We start from the raw sequence: 22430 nt of genomic DNA on the forward strand, positions 1-22430 counted from the left end.
AGTTCCCTTGCGGCTATGAGACGCTAGCTGCTATCCATGTTCCATCCGTATTCCGTCAGACGCCGTTGACTCACATTGACCGAATTGTGGGGACGCCAGACGAACGGACATACGCATTTGTTTTTAGTAAAAGTGTTTACAACGATTTTGACTGTTAATTGAGTTGAATATAAAATGCCTAAAGTCGTATCCCGAAGTATAATATGTTCCGACACGAAGGATCAAGAGGAATACAGCGAAGAAAAACCACTTCATATTTACTACTGCCTTTGTGGACAGATGACTTTGATTTTAGGTTAGTACACGCATCTACGGTGAACGTGTAGAACATAATAATAATTAATGGTAATATTTATCGTGAATGAATCACAATGGTAAAAATTCACAGATTGCCCGATTGAAAAACTGCCTTTGAGGAAACGAGACGGTTCCCGAGTGATAGACGGCAGTAAACATGCCCACAAAATAACCAGCGAACTGGACGAGATTGTGTACCTCAAACGAACCGACACATATGAAAAGCAACACAGACACAAATGCAAAAAGTATGTATCATGTTCTATTCGCAATGTAATTAAATAAATGTATAGAACAAAATTTTAACGCTATCTAAATTTTGTACAGATGCGGTCTCTTGCTTTACTACAAACACGAGGCACAATCGAACACTGTTTTTATAGTGAAAGGGGCGGTAATAAAAAGCTCTGGGGAAGGTCCTATGACAGACATATATAATCAAGTAGCCATTGAAAAGCCCAAGAAAATCATGGTCACAAAACACACAAAGAATATGGGCAAGTTTAGCTCAGTTACAGTTTCAACCATTGACGAGGAAGAGGATGAAATTGAAGCTGTAAGTAACATAAATTAAAAATGTATAACGCATCGATCAATAATCTGATCCAATTTTTTGTAATACAGAGAGAAGTTGCTGATTCGTACGCTAATAACGCGCGTATAATAGAAAAACAGCTTGAAAGAAAGGGCGTGAATAAACGAAAAGCTATGCCGCTACCTGAAGTGGAACCCAAAAGAACAAGGCCAAGAGGTACACTGCTAGATATTTAATTTAATTCAGTTTAATGAAGTTCCTATGTATTTTGTAAAATATGGGTTCTGTGGAGCTATATACGTGGCGCGTTATGCTTGAGTGATGCAACAAGGATTAAACGTTATATTGAAATATTTATTAACATTACATAAAAGTAAATATTTTTAAAATATATATAAATGACTAGATACAAATATTGCATAGTAAAAATGTACATTGCAAAATATAGAGATAAGATATTGAATAAATAAATACAATTAACAATTAAAATTAATTTATATTTGTTGTTATAAAAAAAAACAAGAAAATTGAAACAAGAAAAAACAGTACATCCAGCTTCAAGACTAAACTATCTAGTATCAGAATTAATTTTCTGATCTCGTTATAGAATGGCAATCGTTCAGAGAACAGCAGAATCATATTCTTTCATACAATAAATAATAATAGTCGTAATATTGCAATGTTTTACAAGATAATTTGCAGATTACAACTTGCTTACATATTCATTACTAAAACACTAACAGGAAAATCTAACTGATTGTAAAGCAAATTGCATATAACTGGCCATTTTATGTACTCGCTTACAAAGCCACAGGACATGCAAAGTATGTAATATTTTTATAACGCGAACAGTGGCACGTCTGCTTGCCTGTGTAAAGATTTTTCAAATATCTCCACACACGATTGCATCAGTGATGAACGAATATACCAAATATTAATAATCTCAATATCCATAAATAGATGAACACATACGCACGTAGAGGTAATTAACTTAATGTCCGATTTACTGATATGTATGTAAAAAAAACAGAATGGCATAATGGAAACGATTGATAAATAAATATTTGATCGCGAAACTCGAGCATCGAGTTTTTGGAATGAGTAAACAATCAAACATATGGAATAATTCTGTTAAAAAACAAAACATGCAAAGTAATAATCCGCTATCACAAAATATTGAGAATCTTCGATCACGTAATACTGATTAATGCATAAGAACCATACACATCATACTAAACGCGTTCAATGTATGTAATCACTAATGCAATCAGCACATATAAATTATAAGTTAACATTTACACATTAGCTTCTGACGATTTGATATCTGACTTTTTAAGTATCGAGGGCTCGTCCTTTAAAAATGTTCCAGATCTGGAACCGACAGTTGGTTGTTTCACTGCCTCACCATTATGGCACGTAGTTTTAATCTTATCGTCGACCATTTTGCCGGTCGTTTTTTTATTCCCAACTATTCCGGACTTATTAGCTCTAACCGCACCATTTGATTTTGGTGATAACTTCTTTGGACTCTCGACGGTCGGTTGATTAGAGAGAGTCCCTTTCCTCTCTTTTCTTAAATTACTAGCACCTGATAACTGTAGAGTAGCTTGCCTCGCGGTCGATCGACTTCCAGTGGTAGTTTGCACAACTCTCCCGGGGATGTCTGGGGTTTTTGCCGCGTCTAATAGGTTCCTTCGCAAACTGGGAGATCCGTGATATGGTGTAACTGGAAGTGCTCTGTTCCTACTGGCGGCAGTCGAGCTCTCAATTGATCTGGGAGCCCGTCGTACTATCGTTAACGGACTTTTGTGCTGTATTGGAGGAGATGTTTTCTTAACACCACGTTCCCGAGTTTGACTTCTGTTCATGCTTCTGTTCCCCAAGGTTGGTGAGAGTTTGTTTGAAACTGTCGATTTTGGTGTGCCAGTCACCTCAGTCATCAAGCTATCGGTAGACATGGATGTGTCCATTTTCGTCATCGTTTTCTTTACCACAGGTTTCTTTTTTGCTTCAGCTAACGAATCTATCGACAAGCCTATCTCGGTCTCCTTCTGTTTGAGCAAAGGTGACTCTGGACGTGTTATACCGCAACTTTTACTCGTTGGATCTTTTCTGTTACTCGCCTTGTCGGCGTTTGAATCGGCAAGACTGTCGGAGGAGAGAGCTTTTACATCTTTCTTTATCGGTAGCTTCATCTTTGCAGCTGCCTTTTTATCCACGGCACGTTTCATCGCAGGACTAGATGTTCGTGAAGAATCCGAGGATGATATCAAATTCTTACGACGGTGCTGTATCATTTTTTCAGGTGGCGCCTGAGGAGTTACCTCTTTTGCGACAGACTTGTTTCGTGGCTCCAGATACCTAGGTTTTACCTGGAATGATGCAACATGATCGAGTAATTAAAGAAATCGTTTCATCATTTTTAGAGATCCGATATAACCTTACCTCGATTTTATTTGGCCAGGACCGCGGTCTGCTGCTGATTTCACTTGCGATCAATTTCTCATGTGGTAGTTTTCGATCTAGTGGATCTGTCTTGGGCTTGCTCAGAGGAATTTTCTTCGTTTGTGGCGCAGGCGGTGCAACTTGCTTCAAGGTTTTATCATTATGCTCAGACATCACCATTTTAACTTTCCTCAGTTCCACACTGCGGCTTGCCGATGTTCGGCTAGAGGTTGCTCTTGGCTCCTGGAAAACATTTGATATTACAATTTCAAGTAGAACATATTTACGCGTTTCATTATTCGATCTTAAAACCTGCCTTCAAGAAATTTGAATGCCGAGATTGACGCTTGGATGTTTCATGGGGTAAAATAACTAGACAAGCTAATTCTTGTATCCTTCTTCGCAGTTCCAAATCCATTTTCAACCACATTGTCGACCTTGCAGCCCTCGGAGCTTCCCGCACCAAACATTTCTCTACATGGCTATGGATTTTTTTTAAAAATTCGATGAACTGCTGAGCCCATTTCCGCTCCAACGGTATATCTTCGGATTGTGCTGTGAGTAGCATCTTGTGCAGCTTGGCATAACTTTTGCAAGCCTGTTCCGGAGGCAGGCGGTCTGCAGCTGCCAAGATGTTATCTTCCAGACGACTTATGTTCCAGCTGAACTCACGACCAAGTGCTTGAAACTTTTCATTGCCCAACAAGCCAGAAAAATTATCTGACAAGAATTTAACCGAGGTTTCCAGGAGATTGGAAACCAGTCTGAAAACAGGCTCTGCCCAACGGACGTTTGGCAATGTCGCCAAAAGCTTGTCACAGTCCATCATAGTCTGGAGAACGTTATCTGTGGACTGAGGTTGTTTACATCAGTAAGATCATATAATAATTTTTTCGAATGCTTGCTTTCTATGCCATGAATCATCTAATTACCATGTGTACGATGTGCTGATGGTAACATTTGTCCATGAGTTCACGGGGCAGGGTAGCAAACGCTTTGCATGGCCATATGCGTACAAAATGTCTGGTTATCCAACGAAGAGATTTCCGATATACCTCGTCCAGTCCGTATGCAGCAGCTAACGGCATACACTCTAGTACTCCAACAGCACAAATCTGACATGGCTAGAGAAAAGAATACCTTGTTAATTAACGCTGAAAAACCCTGAGGTTTCCCCAATAATATGTTTGAAATTTACCTTGTGAAACAGATGGCAGTACTTCACTTTAAGCGTGTAACTAATCACTTCCTTCAGCCCCTCCAAGCACAACATATCTGCCAACGTTGCCAATTCCACGATACTTATCGTTTCTGGTATGTTACTTTCCCCGCTATATATGTGGCATAAGGCAAAGTGTACGGAATTGTAAGAATATCTGCAAGCAATCACAGTTTGTCCATTTAACATCGTTCCAAAGTATCAATCAGGTTGCAAAACAGAAGTCAAGCTACCTCCTCAGCAAATTAAACTAGATTTTATCCTCACCAAGGATCTCTTTTGCTTACCCTTGAAGCGCAATCACATTTCCAGCACTTTCGACCCATCCGCCGCTAAGTATAGCTGCAAAGTATTGGCAGCGGGAGCTCAATATGCACTTATGAGCTCTTATTCGGCGTCCCGAAACGTCTATTGTTACGTCAGGATTAATTTCCTCCAGAAACATGCGCAAGAGATCTTCGCCCAGTCTGTTGTACGGTTTAGTTCCTACCAAACTTGATGTTTCCGTCTCCTCTGTGCTACCTTCTTAATTATTCAAAGTTCGATTATTAATATAAAATGATCAAGTATTGTACTTAAAGCATTTGAAGATATGCCAGAAGAGATTACCTACCAGCTCCGGATCGACCCATGCTGCTTTGCATACTGCTGAGATCAGATTCTGATATAACACCTTCGCCATCTCCATCATTGCCTAAATCATCCAAGGGAGATTTTTGCTTCGGAGGCAAAGAAGTCGTCATGGGAGAGGCGAACTTCCCTCGCGATACATTTCTCAGTGGACCAGTTGATCTGGACATGACAAGTTTACTTTCGATCCAAGAGGTTTCAGGAATGCTGGTGCTCATACGGTACGTGACCCTTTCATCCTTTGTATTAATTATGTCAGAGGTATGAAATCGCACAGGAGTTTTATCCAGATCTGAAAGACGAACAAAACTAGAGCCTGATGGATTGGACGGTGCAGATTTATTCCCATGTGGACCTTGATCAAACATCTTTTCCTCTCTTTTGGTATTTGTCGCAGATCGGGAATGATGTCCAACTAATTTCACAGCTCCGCAATCATGGTTAGTCAGTTCGGATTCAATTTTTTTTATCTTTGCATTTAGAGATTTTTGGGTTTCGAATATTTTGTACCCAACAGGTGGCACCGTTTGAGATTTATTTGAAGGTTTTTGCTCCTCTGCATTCATCATTTCTGAAAGTTCTGAGTCATGATGATCGCTCCTTGGTGACGGCCCACTTCCACTACCACTACTAATGTCGAATGTTTCACTCTTACGAGTATGATCAGGACCGTCGGTACTCTCAGTTCCAGTTTTATCCCACACAGATACCTCGGAATATTCCTCTTCGTACGCCTTAGTTTCGGCATCAAAATTTTCGGTGACTTCTGTCGAAATTAATTCCTGGTAATCGTGCTGCTTAACAGAGGCTCTTAATTCTTCGTTAAATATTTCAATATGCGAATTAGGCGGAGTATCACGATTGTCGTACTCGAATACATCCTCTGTCGATGTGTCCATGTTACGACTGTTGTTATCCTGCTCTTGCAGTCGCTTGGTGGAATTCAATCCGTTCAAGGTATCGGCCCGAGCAGCCTCGCTCAGCGAGTGGCTAGAGTTACTCGTTTTTGTCTGATTCTTTCTCAAGTCCCCGCGATCCACGGACAGGCTGTGAGCCCGCTTGTGTTCCTTGCGATAAACAGCTTCTTTGCCGATATGTCCATTACCATTTGCCGTGCCACCTTTGTCTACGTTCCAAGAATGCCGCTTGAAAGCAGGTCTTGAAGATGACAAGGTTCGTCGTCTAACCACCGGAGAATCAGATTCAATGAACATGAAAATGCTCTGTTTATTTTGCTCTCTTGAACCTTTTTGGTCAGTAGAAGACTGATCTTTTTCACTGCTACTGCCATTCTCATCAGAATTACCATTGTTTGGTTTTGCCTTTTCAATTATAGCCGCGTTTTCCGAATTGAAAGACTTACTAGCAGCCGAGGTACTTTCTTCATCGATAGTTTTCTCCCTCAGTTCCGTTTTAGTGTTATATGTAATGCACTTACCATTAGAACTTTTAGAATCATTCAGATCTATGAACATAGAGAAAATATTTCTTTTATCACATCCTCGGCTCACATTTTGCCCTGCATTGCGTGCTGTTACATGAACATCTTTCTTTTCTGTCGGTGAAACCTTACTTTTCTCAGATATATCAATGAAAAACTCGCAGTAGCTTTTTCCATTTCCACTTTGCTCTCCACATTGGTCTCTCAGTTTCGATTTTGGTTGAGATTCAGCTTTCTCAGAAGTTGTAAGAGATTCCCCACAACTTTCTGCTTCATTCAAGTCAATGAAAAAACCTAAGCTCCCCAATCTCTCAGGAGATTTAAATTTCTTTTCATTCTTCTGCATACTCTCAACATTTGACAAACTCTGTGACATTGTTTCCTGCATCTTATCACTTTCCACTAACTCAACATCCTCTTTTACTGGATTACGCATGTCGACAACCCATGATGTCAATGAACTGCACATCCTTACTGGTTTTACTTTCACCTCAGGTTCGTCCATGAGAACCGAACCACCAGAAACTATTGGCGTTGATTCGGTCTTTCGTCTTACGATCGGACTGTCTGTTACCTTTGAGTAGTCAGTGGCAGCTGCACCCCCTGAAACAATTGGCGTTGTTTCGTCACATTTAGACCGCTTTGGTACTTCTATAGCCTTTGTACTCTCCCTTGTCTCAGGTGCAAGAGGCTGGTTAATAATACTTTCTTCGCTGTTCAGAGATATGCTTTTTTCGGCACAGAAACTACTTGATAACTCCTGCATATTTCTGCAGTCTTGACTATCGAGTGAGGCAATGGAAACCACTGCACATGTCACAATAGTTGGCTGTCTCATATCTAAACACACATCAACTGGTTTTATCCAAGTATCGTCCATTACTGGTACATCAGAGCAGGAATCACCATCTACACGATGTCCCGAGTATTGAGGGATCGAATTCTGAAAAACAAGACTACCCTGACGTCTTTCATATTCTTGCCTGAGGATAGAAAGTTTTTCATCGTTCGGATCTAATTCAAATGTGTTTCTCCTGATGAGAGAAGGTCGTCTCGGTTCTATTGCCTCAGTCTCTTCTGTAACAACGTTCTTCTCTTGCTCAACTGGATCTTTCGAAACAGCTTCCAAAAGGACTCCAGATTCCTCGCAACGATTTGGTTTGTTATTACTGATCCCTCTGCTGTTGTCTGGGCAGGGAGATGCTCTCGCGCTTTCCCCACTGTCTGCTTCTTTAATTTCTACTACTAGAGTTTCTTTTTCAGTACTTTTCTCCTTCTCGCTATCCGCTTTATCCTCGGAAGTCGAATCCAACCGTTTCACTTTACGCAATTCGATCAGTGGCTCCAGTCGCTCTGTTAACTTCAGTTCCTTTTCAAACTCGGCAACTTTCTCATGGCCGCTTTGAAAAGTCGACAATCGTCTTGTTCCAGTCAATCGATGATGCTGCTCTTCAGGTTGGAAGATCGGATTCTCATCATCATTGGAATTACGATTCACGCAGCTGGGAATGTACGAAGGAATTCTACTACCCAAATCACGTTCATGCAAATTATCGACTATGGCAACTTCCTCTTCGTCATTTAAACTCGAAGCATCGATAAAATAATAACTACTTGTACTGGAGGAGCTCTTTTTAATCGGTAGATCATTTGAGTGGGACAGTTCATGTCGCAACTCTTCCATTGTCATGCTCCTGGCCTCAGGATTAGGATTAAGTTTCTCATCATCTTGTTTGTTGAAACTCTCGTATTTCTGCAATGCCTTTTCAGGATCAGAATTAAGCGGTGACATGTTAACAGGATCAATAAACTCGAACGATTCCGTTGGAACAAATGAATTTGTTTTCTCATTTTCGTCAGTTTCAGATTCGGATTCGTAGAAAGGATCATCGAGCACGTGATTTTCATAACTGGATATCTCTAGTTCTGCCCGCTCTTGAAGTTTTTGAGCATTTTCATCCGACGACCCAGAAGAATCAAGCTCCCTCAAGTTACCCCCGCACTGCGGTTCAATTCTTACAAATGAACAGGTTGCGTCAGAGCCGATGATATCAGCACCATGCTTTTTTTCCAACAATCTCGCAGACTTATCTGTATAACTAGTTGTGTTGTCGATATTTAAAGCATTTGTATGCTGTTCGTTCAACGATATTTTGTTACATTCCTCGGCACCAGAGCCTCTGAGTGTGACTTTGTTAGAATCTTCATCCGTTGAAAAGTCACCTGTAGCATGAGATTCGTCCAAATCTGGACCTGATGTTTCTGAAACGCTATTGTCACGTGGGCTAACAGACCCCGTCTCCAGTCCAGAGTCAGCCATGTCCGAAGATGTGGGACTCACATCTACTGTTGCATTTCTATAGCAACGCCCAAAATTCGTTTTTATATCACTCGTATTCCACAGACAATTATCGTAGCTCAATTTCCTGCTGAAGCTATCTCGCTCTGCAGATTCTTCAGACTGCAATGTATCCGATATTAGCTGAACCAGTGTTAGCTCTTCTTGTGACGGATCAGAATTAGTATAGAGAAGTCTGCAAGAGGGGGTGAACAATAATTAATACAGGCAATGATTTCATAAGAAGTTTACATTGATTTCTAGTTGTTTCAGTAGAAAATTTCCACACGTTATATAAAATAAAGTGCAATGCAGCGTGCAATAAAAAATCGATGTTTGAGGCTAGAGAAAAGTGCTGGAAATTCTGAGAACACCAAACACAAGAAAAAACGATAGAACCACCAATACCTCAAAAAATTCTCAATGTGGCGAAATTTTCCAGGAACATCCAGCGCACATTTGACCAAACTACTATCGTATACAAAGTACGGCTCTAGAAGGTGATAAAAATGTGGCGATCTTGTCCTGACAATGCACTGGTTGGTTCGTATTACCTTACAGTCGATCAATATTTCAAGATCTGAATGAAGAGAGTCTGTGAATATTCTGCGTAATAAAAACAAAAATACATTTAAGATTGAACAAATGAGTTTCATATTGAAGCAGGTTTATATTTAATATAGATGACCAAGGTGTACCTTTGAATGCGCTCGTGGAGAATGTTTATGTTTTTCAATCGTGTTCTTACAGTTTCTATTCTTTGGCGTTGCTTGAATGTTTCTGTGACGACGGGTGGCTCAGACGTGTGGCGAGGATATAAATGGGAATTGTAAAGCTGTGGATTTACTTTCTCTAAACGTCCGCCTTGCCTGTACCTGCCGCTGCCTCCAGCCATGAGGCATCTCTATTGTATCATGTATTCCCACCTTGAACGATAATTTTTTTTTGCAATAAATACGTGCTTGCTCTTTCAAACGTGAATCAGCTAATCTTTAAGGGAGTGTCCTAGTCGATTTTGACGTGGACATATACATTTCTAAATATCAAAGTCCAAGTACCTTGAACGCGAAAAAGGGTTTAACAGCCCCATTCTATACGCAATTCTGAACAAAAACACACCGACACATTTTCATTTGCTGTAGAAATAAATAATTCTACGAATTTACTATTGCGATTTCGTAGAATCCATGTCATTTGTTTATTTCTGCATCAAATGAAAATGTGTTGGAATGTTTTTGTTCAGATTTGCACATAGAATGGGGCTGTTAAGCCCTTTTTAGCGTTTGACATACGTAGACTTCGATATTTGGAGATATATACATTAACGTCGAAATCGGCCAGAGCACCTCCTTAATCAGGATTGATATTGAAGTTTAACGAAGTAACAATGATACAAGTACAAGCATATACATGTGTACATCTCCTAGGCAGGAGTCTCGTGAATAAAATAAATATATAAATAAGGTGTGACGACTGCGCGAATGTAAATCGCGGTATGTGCGTGACGACGATGGGTTCGTCAGGGTCGCGCAATTACTCGCAGTATGAAGGAATCCGATAATTAATATTCAACCAGCACGCAGCACGCGGCTGAGCAGAAGACACTGAAAACATACTACATACATACATACGAAGATACATGCATACACACCTTTTTTCGCCGATCTCCTTAGCTGTCAGCTGCCCCACTTCGTTCTACATGCGATCAAAGCTGTTCAACGCGGTGTTAACGCAATGCAGAAATGTAAGAGGCGACGGGTGACGGGTGCGGTAGTTTGACATGACAATAATTGTTGTTTGTTTTAATTATTATCACAAGTTAACGCTGAGGCAGCCGGATCCGTCGTAAATAAATTCATCTTTCAATTATTTATAGTACTGGACGCGTCAACTAATCTACCTATTCCCTAACTTTGCCGACGAACATATTTGTACTTTTTTCTTTGCAATATATTATTGACCGAATATACTGATTCCACACTTCGTTGGCGTCTGGCATTATATTATCCCAACATCGGCAGGTGCATCTCGATTAAACCGCGATTCAAGGGATCCCCATACGAACACGCACTATTATCACGTACTACTATTTTCATTAGATTCCTTTGTATGTTTATTTAAAGCCTGATGGTGACACCGAGTGCAATTAGATTGGGTGCTTCGTTTATTTTTTAATTTATTTTTTATCCATGAGAGAGCTCGAAAAGACCTCCTCCGTCGACTTTCAAGTCCGGCAGAAATATCTATAAAAATGGCCGTGCTGTCTATCTGTCTGTCAGTCTGTCTGTCCTTTTTCACCGTGTTCAATCGCCCGCAGATTCGTCCTAATCTCGTAGTAGTTCCAGAAATTGCCATTTGATGGCGTCAAGTCGTAACCAGGCCGCACGTATCTTCACTCCTTCCTAAATAAGTAAATAATCTCTGAAATTGCCTCATAAGTCGACACACTACACCCTTTCGAACGCTGTTTTATTTCAAAATTACTATTACTATAACAGGGATATTTACATAATTCTTATTCTGTATATTTACTTTGGAAACGTATCGCATTCAAAATCCTTGAAATCGCTTCACTGCCATCTGCGATATCGCATCCGTGTCTATTGCGTAGTCCGGGTATCTATAATTTCCGTAATTCGTGATGCAACGATTTTGGCACCTGGCAGACGCCTTGGCTTGTGACAGGCATCGACATACTTCAAATAATAACGGTGATATTGATCCGTACTTATCCTAAATCGGACATAATTTAGTTTATGAAAACAAGGGCTGATATGACGAAATTTCGTTAAAGCTTAATAAAAGACTGAATAAAAAGTATTAGGTTATGCCAAATCTTCCTTAGTTCCTACGGTTATGTCTTTTAGGTTATGTTATTTTGATAAGAAAATATTTTATCGTGGCCTGAATGCACGCATACCGAGTACAGTTACGCAAATCTGGTTCGACTAAATCGTGCAAACGAAACAGCAATTTGGAGTAAGTACAGTATGAGAATTTGCTCAGTACAGAATATTAATCCAAAAAGTCTCTTATAGTCAGTATTGGCATTCTGTATCATAAACCCAACATTGAAACGAGTCTTTGGCCTTAAGTAGTTCTACAACAAATGTGAACAAGATTTTCTAACTATTTTCACTGATTTATTTTCAAGAAGAATCATGGTTAAGCTCATGGCCATATCGATGAAGCTTTCCCTTTCCATAAGAAAAGATCGGCAAGTTTGATTTTACAAGTTTCCTCGTTACTTGAAGTCATGGATTATGAATATATACCATTCCAGAGGGAGAAAGATATTCATAATAAATGTTGCGGGGGAAAGTTTTGGTGCATCAAGGCAAGTTTTCGTTCACTACGTGTCATTTGAAACTGTCAGTTTATTGATAACTCTATCATTAGACTGAACAAATAAAGTCGTTAATTCAACTTCTTTTAACAAGCCCAATACTTATTTCAGGATATATGTGGAATTATTTGTGCTATATTAACATGGCTATTGATAATTTATGCAGAGTTTGTAGTGATGGCGGTCATCCTTATTCCAAGCGTAAATACACTTTACGCTACTTTTAACATGGCCATATTTCAGTCATTAGCTATTTTGGCATTCGCTTCTCACCTTAAGACAATGTTTACAGATCCGGTACGTTACCTGCGTTCCCCCTTCCTAACAATTCGGAGATTTGAATGATGCAACTAATTTCGTGTTTCATTTATTTTTCTGGCCTGCAGGGTGCTGTTCCAAAAGGAAACGCAACCAAGGAGATGATTCAACAAATGGGATTCCGAGAGGGCCAAGTTATATTCAAATGCCCAAAGTGTTGTTCCATCAAACCTGACAGAGCTCATCATTGTTCCGTTTGTCAAAGGTACCGTGCTATTCAATTCTAAGATTGCAATAATAAATATAGATCTCTGTCCAACAGAGATATTCCATTTCTAATGTTCTGAGGCTTGTGCAGATTGTTCTAACATTTTTTCTTCAATTCTTATCAGGTGTATCAGGAAGATGGACCATCATTGCCCTTGGGTTAATAATTGCGTAGGGGAAAATAATCAGAAATACTTTGTACTTTTTACTGTAAGTATTCTGCCGTTTCTTTGCTACCAAAGCTATTCCCTTAATAATTTCTGAGGAAATAAGGAACAGAAACAAACAAGAAATTATCAGTAATTATGACCCACCTTTCGACTTGCCTAATAGATGTTTGAATTTTTCAGTTTTATATTGCTGGCATATCATTGCAGTCTCTATTCTTGTGCGTTCAACAGTTTACCACTTGCGTTAGACAAGAATGGAGAGAATGTTCAACATTCAGTCCTCCCGCAACAGTTGTGTTACTTTTATTTCTAACGTTTGAAGCTCTACTCTTTGCTATTTTCACTGCAGTAATGCTGGGCACTCAACTACAAGCAATTTGGAATGATGAGACGGTAATCTAAATTCAAAATTTGGCAATTTAAGGATTTACCAAATTGTGATAGATCAAATTCAATGGTTTTTATTGTAGGGAATTGAACAACTCAAAAAGGAAGAAGCTCGTTGGGTTCGAAACAGTCGATGGAAGTCCATCCAAGCTGTATTTGGAAGATTTTCTATTGCCTGGTTCTCACCTTTTACGTCACCGCCAAATGCCAAGACAAAACTCGACTCTTATTTATATTCTGTATAAGTTATTTATAAATATATAAACATATATATTTATATACATATATAACTAACACTCTAAGCATTGAACCAAATTTTTATCCTACTATTCCTATACATTCGTAATTCAGCTTGAAGCACCAATATGAATTAACAGACTGTGTTGACTTTACGGATACGTATACACAATATTTATTCAATTATAACTCTTCATACACGGTCTTTATCTGATAAAACCAGATACAAATAACCTGCCGAAAACAAAAGCAACAGATCATTATGCAGTTCAGAAGAGCAGATCGGTATGTTAAAAGATTATGGCAAGGCGTAATAGTTTGACATATATTTGATTTAAGTGTTTTGAAACCGTCATAATTTTAGCAAAAGCTAGTGGAGCAATGGGTAAGGGCGCTGAAAATTTTGTAGTGCAAAATTGATTAGTAGTTAAAAACTTCAAATTTACTGGTCTTTCGGTGAAAAGTTGAACAACTTAAACACAGAAGCAGTTGAAGCGAATTGTTTTACAATGGATACTATAGAAAATTGACTCGCTCTACAGATGATCATCTGATTTTGTTTCTAGTGCAATTTTGAACCTTCGTGGTAAATCTCAGCACGCATGCTGCTTTTGCCACACGATATTAGCAACAGACCCATATTCTAACAAACAATTTGTGTCTGTAAAGTTATTTACTACAGTTCCTCGACTGGCATAAAGTAATTACAAACCGTTGGAAGAAGAGGTGAATCGTACATGTGAGATGCTAGTTTTGAAACAATCACACTTAAGTGATAAGAAGAAAAACACGTCAAAATGAGAAAGTAACTTTTTTATTTTTATCATCAGACTTGCGAATTTTTTGTTTGTTATCATCTATTTATTATATTATTACAATCGTATTTTTATTAGAGGGGAAATAGGATGGACTAGGTATTGCAATTCAATTTTTAATTTTGTTATTCGCGTAACCTATTTTAACATAAGATGACATAACCTATGCTGACCTCTGCCGTAATAGTAAACTCGTAAACCAACAGTTCATAACCTATCGATGATCGGCCGCAAATTCAAACTTCATTGTCCCTGCTGCTTACCGTTGATTTTCTTCTGTCTGCCGTCAACTGAATTACTTAAATGGCAGATGAATGAACTTGATACGGTCGTCGCCGCTAGGTGCATTCTTGGAATTTGTACTACTTGACAGGTGCGCTGACAAGTGGAACCAATGCAGTAGCAGGTACAGATGGTTAGCAGGTGCTAATCCTGTTAGTAGAACAACCTGGAGCGGGTGAACCTGATCCGGTATAATATGCCGGGCCCCTGTTAGAAGGCTCTCGGCTATCCAATATACTAGTACGTAAGTTGGGTGGCCTTTCCACAGTGCGTTAGGCGCATCAGTCGATTCATTTGGGTTGAAACTAATGGATACTCTGATCGGAAAGAATACAAACAGAAGGAAAACCAATTGAAAATAATTGATTGAGTTGTTTAATACTTTGACCACTTATTTTGATTGACAATTAAAAATTATCAATGATTTCTATAGGCTAATCTTAGTCGAACAAATTGGAGTGGGTAAAACTGATCCGGTATACCGTGTACCAGAGCCCCTGTTACATGGTTCTCAGGCCATCAGATATGCCAGTACGTATGTTGGGTGGCCTATCAACAACGCAGTAGGCGCATACACAAAATGCATTTCACTGAAAATGGGTGGATGCCGATCGGAAAGAATAGAATCAGCAGCAAAACCAATTTCAAATACCTAATTGAGTTGTTTAATACAAAAACCAGATATTTTAATTAACAATTAAGAAGTTATCAACGGTGTGGATTTATTTTCAAATCCATGACCAAATGTATAAAACGAATGCCAATATGAATCGTATCTTTTGGTCTATCTCAAAAGAAGTAAATCTTTTGATTTTGAACAAAAACTTCGTAGGATTAACAACTGAGGAAAAACGGTGATATTTATTTATTTTATTCCAGAATACATAGATAATAGTAACAATGTAATATCATACATAATATATCGTATTCTGCAGAAGTGCGTTTGCACCTGTACGCAGGCCGATACATATACTATACTTACAGACTATATAATACCTAGTTTATACAACATTTTGAATATTCTCCTTCAGTATACACTGACACCCGAACATTTGTAACGAAATAAAAGATTATTGAATAAACTGATACTGAACTGACACTGTACTTCTGTAGCTACGAATTTGTAATTTCTCTTTCCCACCTCTGCAATACCCTGATGCCAATTTCACGTATTTCGGCCGTTCCTTCTGATCCGTTATTCGTAGCGAGTTGGGACTGCGCCCAATCGATTCCTGTGGCAAAATTACGTCGGAATAGTGCATGAAAGAATTTATTCCAGCACTTTTCAAAATCGCGTGAATTTTGGCCAAAAAATGCAAAGGGGTTAGCCTTACTTTTTTCTTCATTTTTGGAGCCGAAAACTTTTTGTCTCAGATGCGATTTGTACGACCATTTTCCGACTAATTGGACCCCCAGGAGCTCAGAAAACGCAGCGAAAAGAGCGTGAGATCAACAGAAGAGAAATGACGACGAAAAGATCAGCTGAAAAATGTCAAAAACACAGGTTCTCGTTTTTTGGCTGTAACTTTTGTTCCGTTGATCGCAGCCGATTGGGACTATGCCCAATCGATTTCTCTCGCAAAATTACGTCGGAATAGTCCGATAATGAATTTATTCCGGCAATTTCAGAATCGCGAAAATTTTCGCCAAAAATGCAAAGGGGTTAGCCTTAGTTTTTTTCATTTTTCGATCAAAAAATTTTTGGTCTCCGATTCGATTTGTATGATCCTTTTCTGACTAATTGGACCCCCAGGAACTCAGAAAGTGCAGCGAAAAGAGCGTAAGACCAACGGCACAGAACTTACGACGAAAAGATCACCAGCTGAAAAATGTCAAAAACACAGCTTCTGGTTTTTTGGCTGTAACTTTTGATCCGTTGCTCGCAGCGTGTTCGGACTGCTCCCAATCGGTTCTTCTCGCAAAATTACGTCGGAATAGTGCCAGGGAGATTTTATTCCAGCGCTTTTCAAAATCACGAAAATTTTCGCCAAAAATGCAAAGGGGTTAGCCTTACTTTTTTCTTCATTTTTCGACCAAAAATTTTTTGGTCTCAGATTCGATTTGTATGACCCATTTCTGACTAATTGGATCCCCAGGAACTCAGAAAACGCAGCGAAAAGAGCGTGGGATCAACAGGACAGAAATTACGAAGGAAATCTTTCATTTTTCGGCTGTAACTTTCGATGCGTTGATCGCAGCGTATTGGGACTGCGCCCAATCGATTTATCTCGCAAAATTACGAAATAGTGCATGAAAGAATTCATTCCAACACTTTTCAGAATCGCGAAAATTTTCGCCAAAAATGCAACGCCTTACTTTTTTTTGGGGAAAAAAATTTTTCGTCTCAGAATTGATTTGTACGACCATTTCTTGACTAAGTGGAGCCTCAGGAACGCATCAAATGCACCAAAAAGAGCGTAGGTCCAACAGCAGAGGAACTAGTATATGGTGTATCATATCAAATGTCAGGGACAAAACGTTTGACATACAGATATTTAGACCGACATTTTTCTCAAAACCTCTTTGTTGAATTCTAGAGGTTCAAAAACGTAAAAATTCGATTGAACCTAGAAAAAGCGACTTTCGACTGAAACGAATACTTTTCAGACATCACCAAAAGTGATGAATAGTAAAAAATGCAAAGTGGATTTGTCCAACGTTTTCATCAATGTTTGGATATTACGAACTTTTGTTTAAATAAAATCGATTCCCAGAACCAATCTTAGTAGCTGGTTCTTCATGAACTCAAAGACCATCTGCCATAAACGTACGATGCTTCATTCTCCCAATATTAACCAGAAAACCATATTTTTCTCTACGTTTACCGAGAAAAACCGAGGATTTCTCATGATCCAATAAACTTGTCCATCTGCGATTCTCAACATCTTTCTATCGAGATGATGTCTAATACTTCTGCTTGTTGATCAGTGCGATATGTATGTACATCATGAGTGCCAAGAAGCGAAAGTATTATACAGTGAAAACCGGACGCATTTCCTGCTGAATGAAATAATTTTTCAATATGTGATCACTTTTCTCACTTCCATTCCATCCTCTATTTTTATTCAAAGTGTTTTTTACAGTTCTGCAATCATTTATGGCATTCTTTCACTCCGCTGCACTTGATCGTCAAACTGGGTTTGAACGAATGCCCTACCTCTCCATCGCTGCTCTATATTGAGAACAAGCGATTGCGGGAATGTGTACTCCCCTTCACATCTGATAGTTTTCAGCACGAGGTAGCCAGAGAAGTGGGCAGGCCGGCAGGCGGTATCAGCTTTCACTTTTCCTCGATCGTTCGGCGACTTTAACTGCCTTCGCAAGTGAACCTGCTTGATACGTAACGATTGAATTTTTACGCTCAGCAGCTGAGCCCAAAGCTGGCCTTGCAACTTATAACCTCACCAGTTTACCGTGAATATCCTGTTCGTCAAAATATCATCGTGCATTGTGTTTGATTGTTTTGTAATTGTTTAGTGAATGTGTTAGGTTACATATCGTATAGTCTTTTACCGAGTTTCACGTATACTCCAGTGTCTTCCTTTGGGCAGCTCAACCATGATCAATCACGTATCATTTAATGTAGGTATCACAGTAACGTTTAACGGTACATTCCACTAAGAATGATTTTATTCACGAGTTTGCTCAAGATTTGAATAATCGCAGATGGTTATGTTGCTCTTCACGGCGATGGTCTCTGCCTATGATCCTCAGGACGATTCGTTGAAAGACATTTTGCTCCCAGAAGGTCAGTTTGAGGCTTTCTACCTCAGAGGAACCCAGAACGAGGAACAAGGAGCTGCGAGGCCGCCTCATCTTCACGGTTCATTCAATCAGTACCGAAACCCGGCTCTTGTTGGTGTCCAAAACGGAGCAGCGTACGGCTTCAGGTTCGACGGAAAGCGGCGGTTCAATTTTGACTAATTTAAATGATAAATATTAGTTCTCTTATAAACATGTTACTCGCAATGTAAGAAACGAAAGATACACATACGTTCATACACACCCAGGCACCAAAAAATTTGACCAATCGTTGTAATCCCACACTCCGTATTTAATACTCCCTCCATACAATCAATAACCAATCTACAACCAGTCTGATCGAAAATAGACTGATCCTAGGATCGAGACGAGCATCTCGTACAATCTGAGGAGAAATGGAAACTTCAACTTTCATCCGGTCGATGAACTTCTCTTTTTCCGATTCCTTTTATAGCAGCTCGGATGTGAGCGGGAATACTTGCATTTTCTAATCTACGTCGTCATTACTGCCGAGAGATTAACCGACTCTTTCTACCATGTAATTACAGCGTATGTACTCTATGGCAATTGTTCCACCATTGTCTGCAGCGGACTTACAATCAGTAGCGACTTGTTTTGCCTGTTTTACGGTAAGCGAACTCCATCAACTGTTAAACAAACATAATTATAGTCGGGTGAGATAAATCCAATTCGAATCTCCTCATTATAAAACAGTTCTATATTTGATCATACTAATGAATTGGAATAAAAATTAATGCAATATTGGCCCTAGAATGAAAATTTATAGACAGGGCCGACGGGTTAATCATCTATCGATTTAATGTACACTTTATTTCAAAATTACAAAGATTTCAAAAGATTTTAAGGAATTCAAATGATTGCGAACGATTTCAAAGGATGTCAAAACATTACAAGTGACTTTGTGGCATTTCAAAGGATTTTTTCTATGGAAAAATTCAGAGATTTCAGAAGATGGCAAAGATTTCAAGCGATATCATAAGATTTCCAAGAATTCAGAAGATTACAATAGATCTCAAAAAGTTTCAACAGATTTCAGAAAATTTCATGAGATTTTGAAGACTACAGATTTACTTACAGATTTCAAAGATTTCAAGTGATTTCACAAGATTTCCGGAAAATTGTACACCATATTCCTCGAGTGACTAACTCCTCTGACGGGACTACGGGATTGCATCCCGAGCTCTTCGATACCTCATCAGATGTCTTCATTAGACATCAATTTAACAAGTCTCGCACGTACCCTGGACTCCAACACTTATAGATATAGTCGCTACTTCCGCTCTCCACAAGTAGCTTAGCTCCCGATGATGCGTGCGACAGTTTTTCACCTCGTCCCTTGTTAGGCGGTAAGAAGCGTGTATGCACATACGAGTACATACATGTCAGGCATGCTACTGAGATCACGTTCTACGCTAGCGAAGTCGTCGGGAGGAACAGCGTTCTAACAAGTTTTCAGAGGAAACGGGAAACCAGATTTGTCTCGAGGCGAGTCCTGCATATCCAGTCAACAGATCAAGTTCAATTGAAGCCTTTAAATACACGGAGCAAAATCAAATCCCGCGATAGTTCCGTTTGCCAGATCATTCGCGAGTGACGTACCTAAATACGTAGCGTCTAGGATAGCAAGGTGTCATGAAGATCATCTTAATCCCAACGGTGAGAATTTCGCAAGCTTGAATCGTCTGATTTTCCGTAATTGATAAATTTTGCCAAGTGCCACTCTACCGTAAGGTGTATGCATAAAAATAAATAAAAAATGGTACGATAATTGGTAGCAACATCTAAATATACCTCCTTCAGGTTTTACGAGTATTTTTTTTTTTATCAGCTTTTGTCACAAATTTTTCGAGTGGCACCTTAAAAAAAAGTTATAGAATAAATCACCCAATTAAGCATGTGTAGGGAACTTTTTAGTGAAAATTCAATATAGATAGTATCTTCCACAAATTCAATTATTAGTTGCGTGATGCTTAAGGAGTGCAATGAATTGCTTTACAAATTACAGTTCACGGCTGCCTTCCTCCTGTACTTGGTAATGGCGGAAAGAAATAGACCGACAAGGTAAATGCCCGAAACCTTAAACTGTCACGAGACGATCCTTGACACTTTACGCTTGTAGCTGTTGCTATAATTTTCACGATTCATCGTAGACTGACTGAGGTATCGGATGGAACTCAAACAGAGCGTGACGAAGGGCGGATCTTCGTTCCGAGAGATGGAAATCCGATGAATTTGCAAAGGCATCCAAGGACATTCAGAGCTACGAGGAGTTCACGAAATCCGAGGATTCCTGGTACCTTGAGACAAGGAAGGCCTTTCGCCCTAAGTGGCGGATCCTCTCAGACACCAAAACGATCTTTCGTCGGGAAATCCGAACACGTCCGTAGATCACTCGTCCGCGGACCCAATAAGTTTAACGCTGTACTTCTGGAGCCAGCCTTCCACCTGGCACCAACGAAAGGATTGTTGAGCCACACGTTTGGTAAACGCCACGAATCATTGGGACCATTGATCGGTCCCCTCAAACTGTTAGGGATTGGTGAAGAAGTTTACGTCCGCTTGTTGGAGCCGTCGGACAACGAAGGTGCAGATCACGTGACGGTGCACCTCCTTATCGCAAGGAAAACCACGGAAATCTTGAACGAAATTCAGGACAGCACGAACTTCGAAGATCCTCGTAATCTGGAACCGTCGTTCTCTTATCCTGAGAAAGCGCAATTTCAAAAATTTTCGACCTTTGCTACCATTCGACCGAGAAGACCGATGGTCTCCAGCTCAATGGCCTTCAACGGAAGACCGCTCTTGGACCATTCTCGTGGTCGTCACGGCAATACACCTACTTTCAAGGTCGAGTCTCCCTATTTCGTCAGGAATGAAAACCACCCTATGGTTCCTAAACACAACATCCAGAGTCTTAAAAACATTCGGCCGACAGAGTTCGATATTCGTCCTGCGGAGCACCTCGTCGCGCCAAATCATCACAAGCTTCCGGTCGCTCGATGGCCGGTGGAGAATCTGATTGATCTACCGATTTACCCTCCTCTGTCTTTTGGGAAACCAAAAGAAGTCGCTGGCGATGGATGCGAAGTCATGGCTTCCCCAGTCAACACGGGAGTCGCGGATGGCGGAAAACAGTCTGATTCAGCGAATCACACGTCTGTGCAGCTTCGTGATAATTCTGCTTCCGGTGAAGTGAAACAACGATCGGTTAACCTTTCGATGAATCGTGAAGAAGAAACGAAGATTCGTCGAAGATTTATCGAACCTGTCTTCATGGACAAGATTCCATCACGTCATTTTGTTTTTGATCGTCACGTTTCGTCACCGATTTCAATGCTCAGGATCGCGGACACTGCGGAAGATCATTTCATGATGGCGGCGGTACCGAACGAGGAAGAATGGAGAGGCCTGAAATAGCTGGGAACTTCTATTCGCTGACATTGAAAATAAACTCTGTACATGTACGTGATTATGATATATCGATTGATGTACTGACGATTGAAAGAGCAAATAAATTATTATATTCATGATGAGTGAATGACTTCACCGTGAATTTACTGTTATACATAGTTTTGGTATTACTGTTATAGGTAACAGCAAGAATTTGTGGATAATAAACAGTTTCAAGATAATTCACCAATCTTCCTTTCAACAGACAATTTCGCAATTATATGTTTACCATTCCGTATCTCAAGCGTGTTAGGCAAACATCAGTTTCCCTTTCATCGTTAGAAAATCGCGCCTCGAGCAACGATCGAGCTTCTGAGTCGTGTCGCCGATCTCGTTATAGAGTTGCGTCGATGTGATCGAAACGAGGAGTTTCACTTTCGATCCTTCCTCGCCGGCTTTTCTATGGGGCAACGCTCGATAAAGTGGCAGAAAACGAGTGGCTGTCACAATCTTGTGGACTTAACAGGCAATCCAACAAAGCTAGCCTCGAATCACGCAATAATGATCATCGCGCTGCGGTTTGTCAAACG

The 22430-nt window shown here is 39.8% G+C and overlaps 5 protein-coding genes across 13 annotated transcripts; 4 read left to right on the forward strand and 1 right to left on the reverse strand.

The window, feature by feature from the left end:
- Positions 1-40: 40 nt before the first annotated feature.
- Positions 41-1846, forward strand: LOC124176839 (STING ER exit protein). The gene is made up of 4 exons (XM_046558597.1): positions 41-295; positions 389-545; positions 625-853; positions 922-1846. The coding sequence occupies exons 1-4, from the start codon at positions 175-177 to the stop codon at positions 1066-1068; spliced, it is 654 nt and encodes a 217-aa protein (XP_046414553.1). The 5' UTR covers positions 41-174; the 3' UTR covers positions 1069-1846.
- LOC124176835 lies at positions 1166-11302 on the reverse strand. Of its 6 annotated transcripts, none has more exons than XM_046558587.1 (10): positions 10557-11302; positions 9604-9831; positions 9314-9511; positions 5110-9101; positions 4784-5018; positions 4476-4653; positions 4210-4401; positions 3594-4130; positions 3278-3520; positions 1166-3204 (listed from the first exon to the last, which is right to left on the reverse strand). In XM_046558587.1, the coding sequence occupies exons 2-10, from the start codon at positions 9798-9800 to the stop codon at positions 2128-2130; spliced, it is 6849 nt and encodes a 2282-aa protein (XP_046414543.1). In that variant the 5' UTR covers positions 9801-9831; positions 10557-11302; the 3' UTR covers positions 1166-2127. The 6 variants fall into 6 exon arrangements, with proteins under 6 accessions (XP_046414543.1, XP_046414539.1, XP_046414540.1 ...); XM_046558583.1 differs by having other exon boundaries at positions 4784-5021; XM_046558584.1 differs by lacking the exon at positions 10557-11302 and adding an exon at positions 10306-10454 and having other exon boundaries at positions 4784-5021.
- Positions 11303-11338: 36 nt separating this feature from the next.
- On the forward strand, positions 11339-13635 carry LOC124176838 (palmitoyltransferase ZDHHC3). Of its 4 annotated transcripts, none has more exons than XM_046558594.1 (7): positions 11339-11884; positions 12060-12242; positions 12363-12452; positions 12638-12774; positions 12902-12986; positions 13127-13339; positions 13417-13635. In XM_046558594.1, the coding sequence occupies exons 2-7, from the start codon at positions 12162-12164 to the stop codon at positions 13576-13578; spliced, it is 768 nt and encodes a 255-aa protein (XP_046414550.1). In that variant the 5' UTR covers positions 11339-11884; positions 12060-12161; the 3' UTR covers positions 13579-13635. The 4 variants fall into 4 exon arrangements, with proteins under 4 accessions (XP_046414550.1, XP_046414548.1, XP_046414549.1 ...); XM_046558592.1 differs by having other exon boundaries at positions 11340-11884; positions 12363-12548; XM_046558593.1 differs by having other exon boundaries at positions 11340-11884; positions 12063-12242; positions 12363-12548.
- A 4268-nt stretch (positions 13636-17903) lies between these two features.
- LOC124174721 lies at positions 17904-18700 on the forward strand. The gene is made up of 2 exons (XM_046554133.1): positions 17904-18249; positions 18334-18700. Exons 1-2 carry the CDS (start codon positions 18226-18228, stop codon positions 18589-18591), a joined length of 282 nt encoding a protein of 93 aa, XP_046410089.1. The 5' UTR covers positions 17904-18225; the 3' UTR covers positions 18592-18700.
- A 1239-nt stretch (positions 18701-19939) lies between these two features.
- On the forward strand, positions 19940-21952 carry LOC124174996. Its single transcript, XM_046554770.1, has 3 exons — positions 19940-20106; positions 20456-20511; positions 20601-21952. Exons 1-3 carry the CDS (start codon positions 20083-20085, stop codon positions 21865-21867), a joined length of 1347 nt encoding a protein of 448 aa, XP_046410726.1. The 5' UTR covers positions 19940-20082; the 3' UTR covers positions 21868-21952.
- Positions 21953-22430: the final 478 nt, after the last annotated feature.

The sequence above is a fragment of the Neodiprion fabricii genome, chromosome 2 (assembly GCF_021155785.1).
Source record: "Neodiprion fabricii isolate iyNeoFabr1 chromosome 2, iyNeoFabr1.1, whole genome shotgun sequence".
Lineage (NCBI taxonomy): Eukaryota > Metazoa > Arthropoda > Insecta > Hymenoptera > Diprionidae > Neodiprion > Neodiprion fabricii.

Coding starts and splice junctions, on each gene's coding strand:
- LOC124176838 (XM_046558592.1), top strand. CDS start 12,162: ATGGATTATGAATATATACCATTCCAGAGGGAGAAAGATATTCATAAT. Junction 12,243..12,362: donor GAAAGTTTTGGTGCATCAAG/GCAAGTTTTCGT, acceptor TACTTATTTCAG/GATATATGTGGAATTATTTG. Junction 12,775..12,901: donor CATTGTTCCGTTTGTCAAAG/GTACCGTGCTAT, acceptor AATTCTTATCAG/GTGTATCAGGAAGATGGACC.
- LOC124174996 (XM_046554770.1), top strand. CDS start 20,083: ATGAAGATCATCTTAATCCCAACG. Junction 20,107..20,455: donor AGATCATCTTAATCCCAACG/GTGAGAATTTCG, acceptor TACAAATTACAG/TTCACGGCTGCCTTCCTCCT. Junction 20,512..20,600: donor GAAAGAAATAGACCGACAAG/GTAAATGCCCGA, acceptor GATTCATCGTAG/ACTGACTGAGGTATCGGATG.
- LOC124176835 (XM_046558583.1), bottom strand. CDS start 9,800: ATGGCTGGAGGCAGCGGCAGGTACAGGCAAGGCGGACGTTTAGAGAAA. Junction 4,654..4,783: donor AATGTGATTGCGCTTCAAGG/GTAAGCAAAAGA, acceptor GATTGCTTGCAG/ATATTCTTACAATTCCGTAC. Junction 4,131..4,209: donor ATCAGCACATCGTACACATG/GTAATTAGATGA, acceptor AAACAACCTCAG/TCCACAGATAACGTTCTCCA.
- LOC124174721 (XM_046554133.1), top strand. CDS start 18,226: ATGATCAATCACGTATCATTTAAT. Junction 18,250..18,333: donor TCAATCACGTATCATTTAAT/GTAGGTATCACA, acceptor GAATAATCGCAG/ATGGTTATGTTGCTCTTCAC.
- LOC124176839 (XM_046558597.1), top strand. CDS start 175: ATGCCTAAAGTCGTATCCCGAAGTATAATATGTTCCGACACGAAGGAT. Junction 546..624: donor CACAGACACAAATGCAAAAA/GTATGTATCATG, acceptor AATTTTGTACAG/ATGCGGTCTCTTGCTTTACT. Junction 854..921: donor AAGAGGATGAAATTGAAGCT/GTAAGTAACATA, acceptor TTTGTAATACAG/AGAGAAGTTGCTGATTCGTA.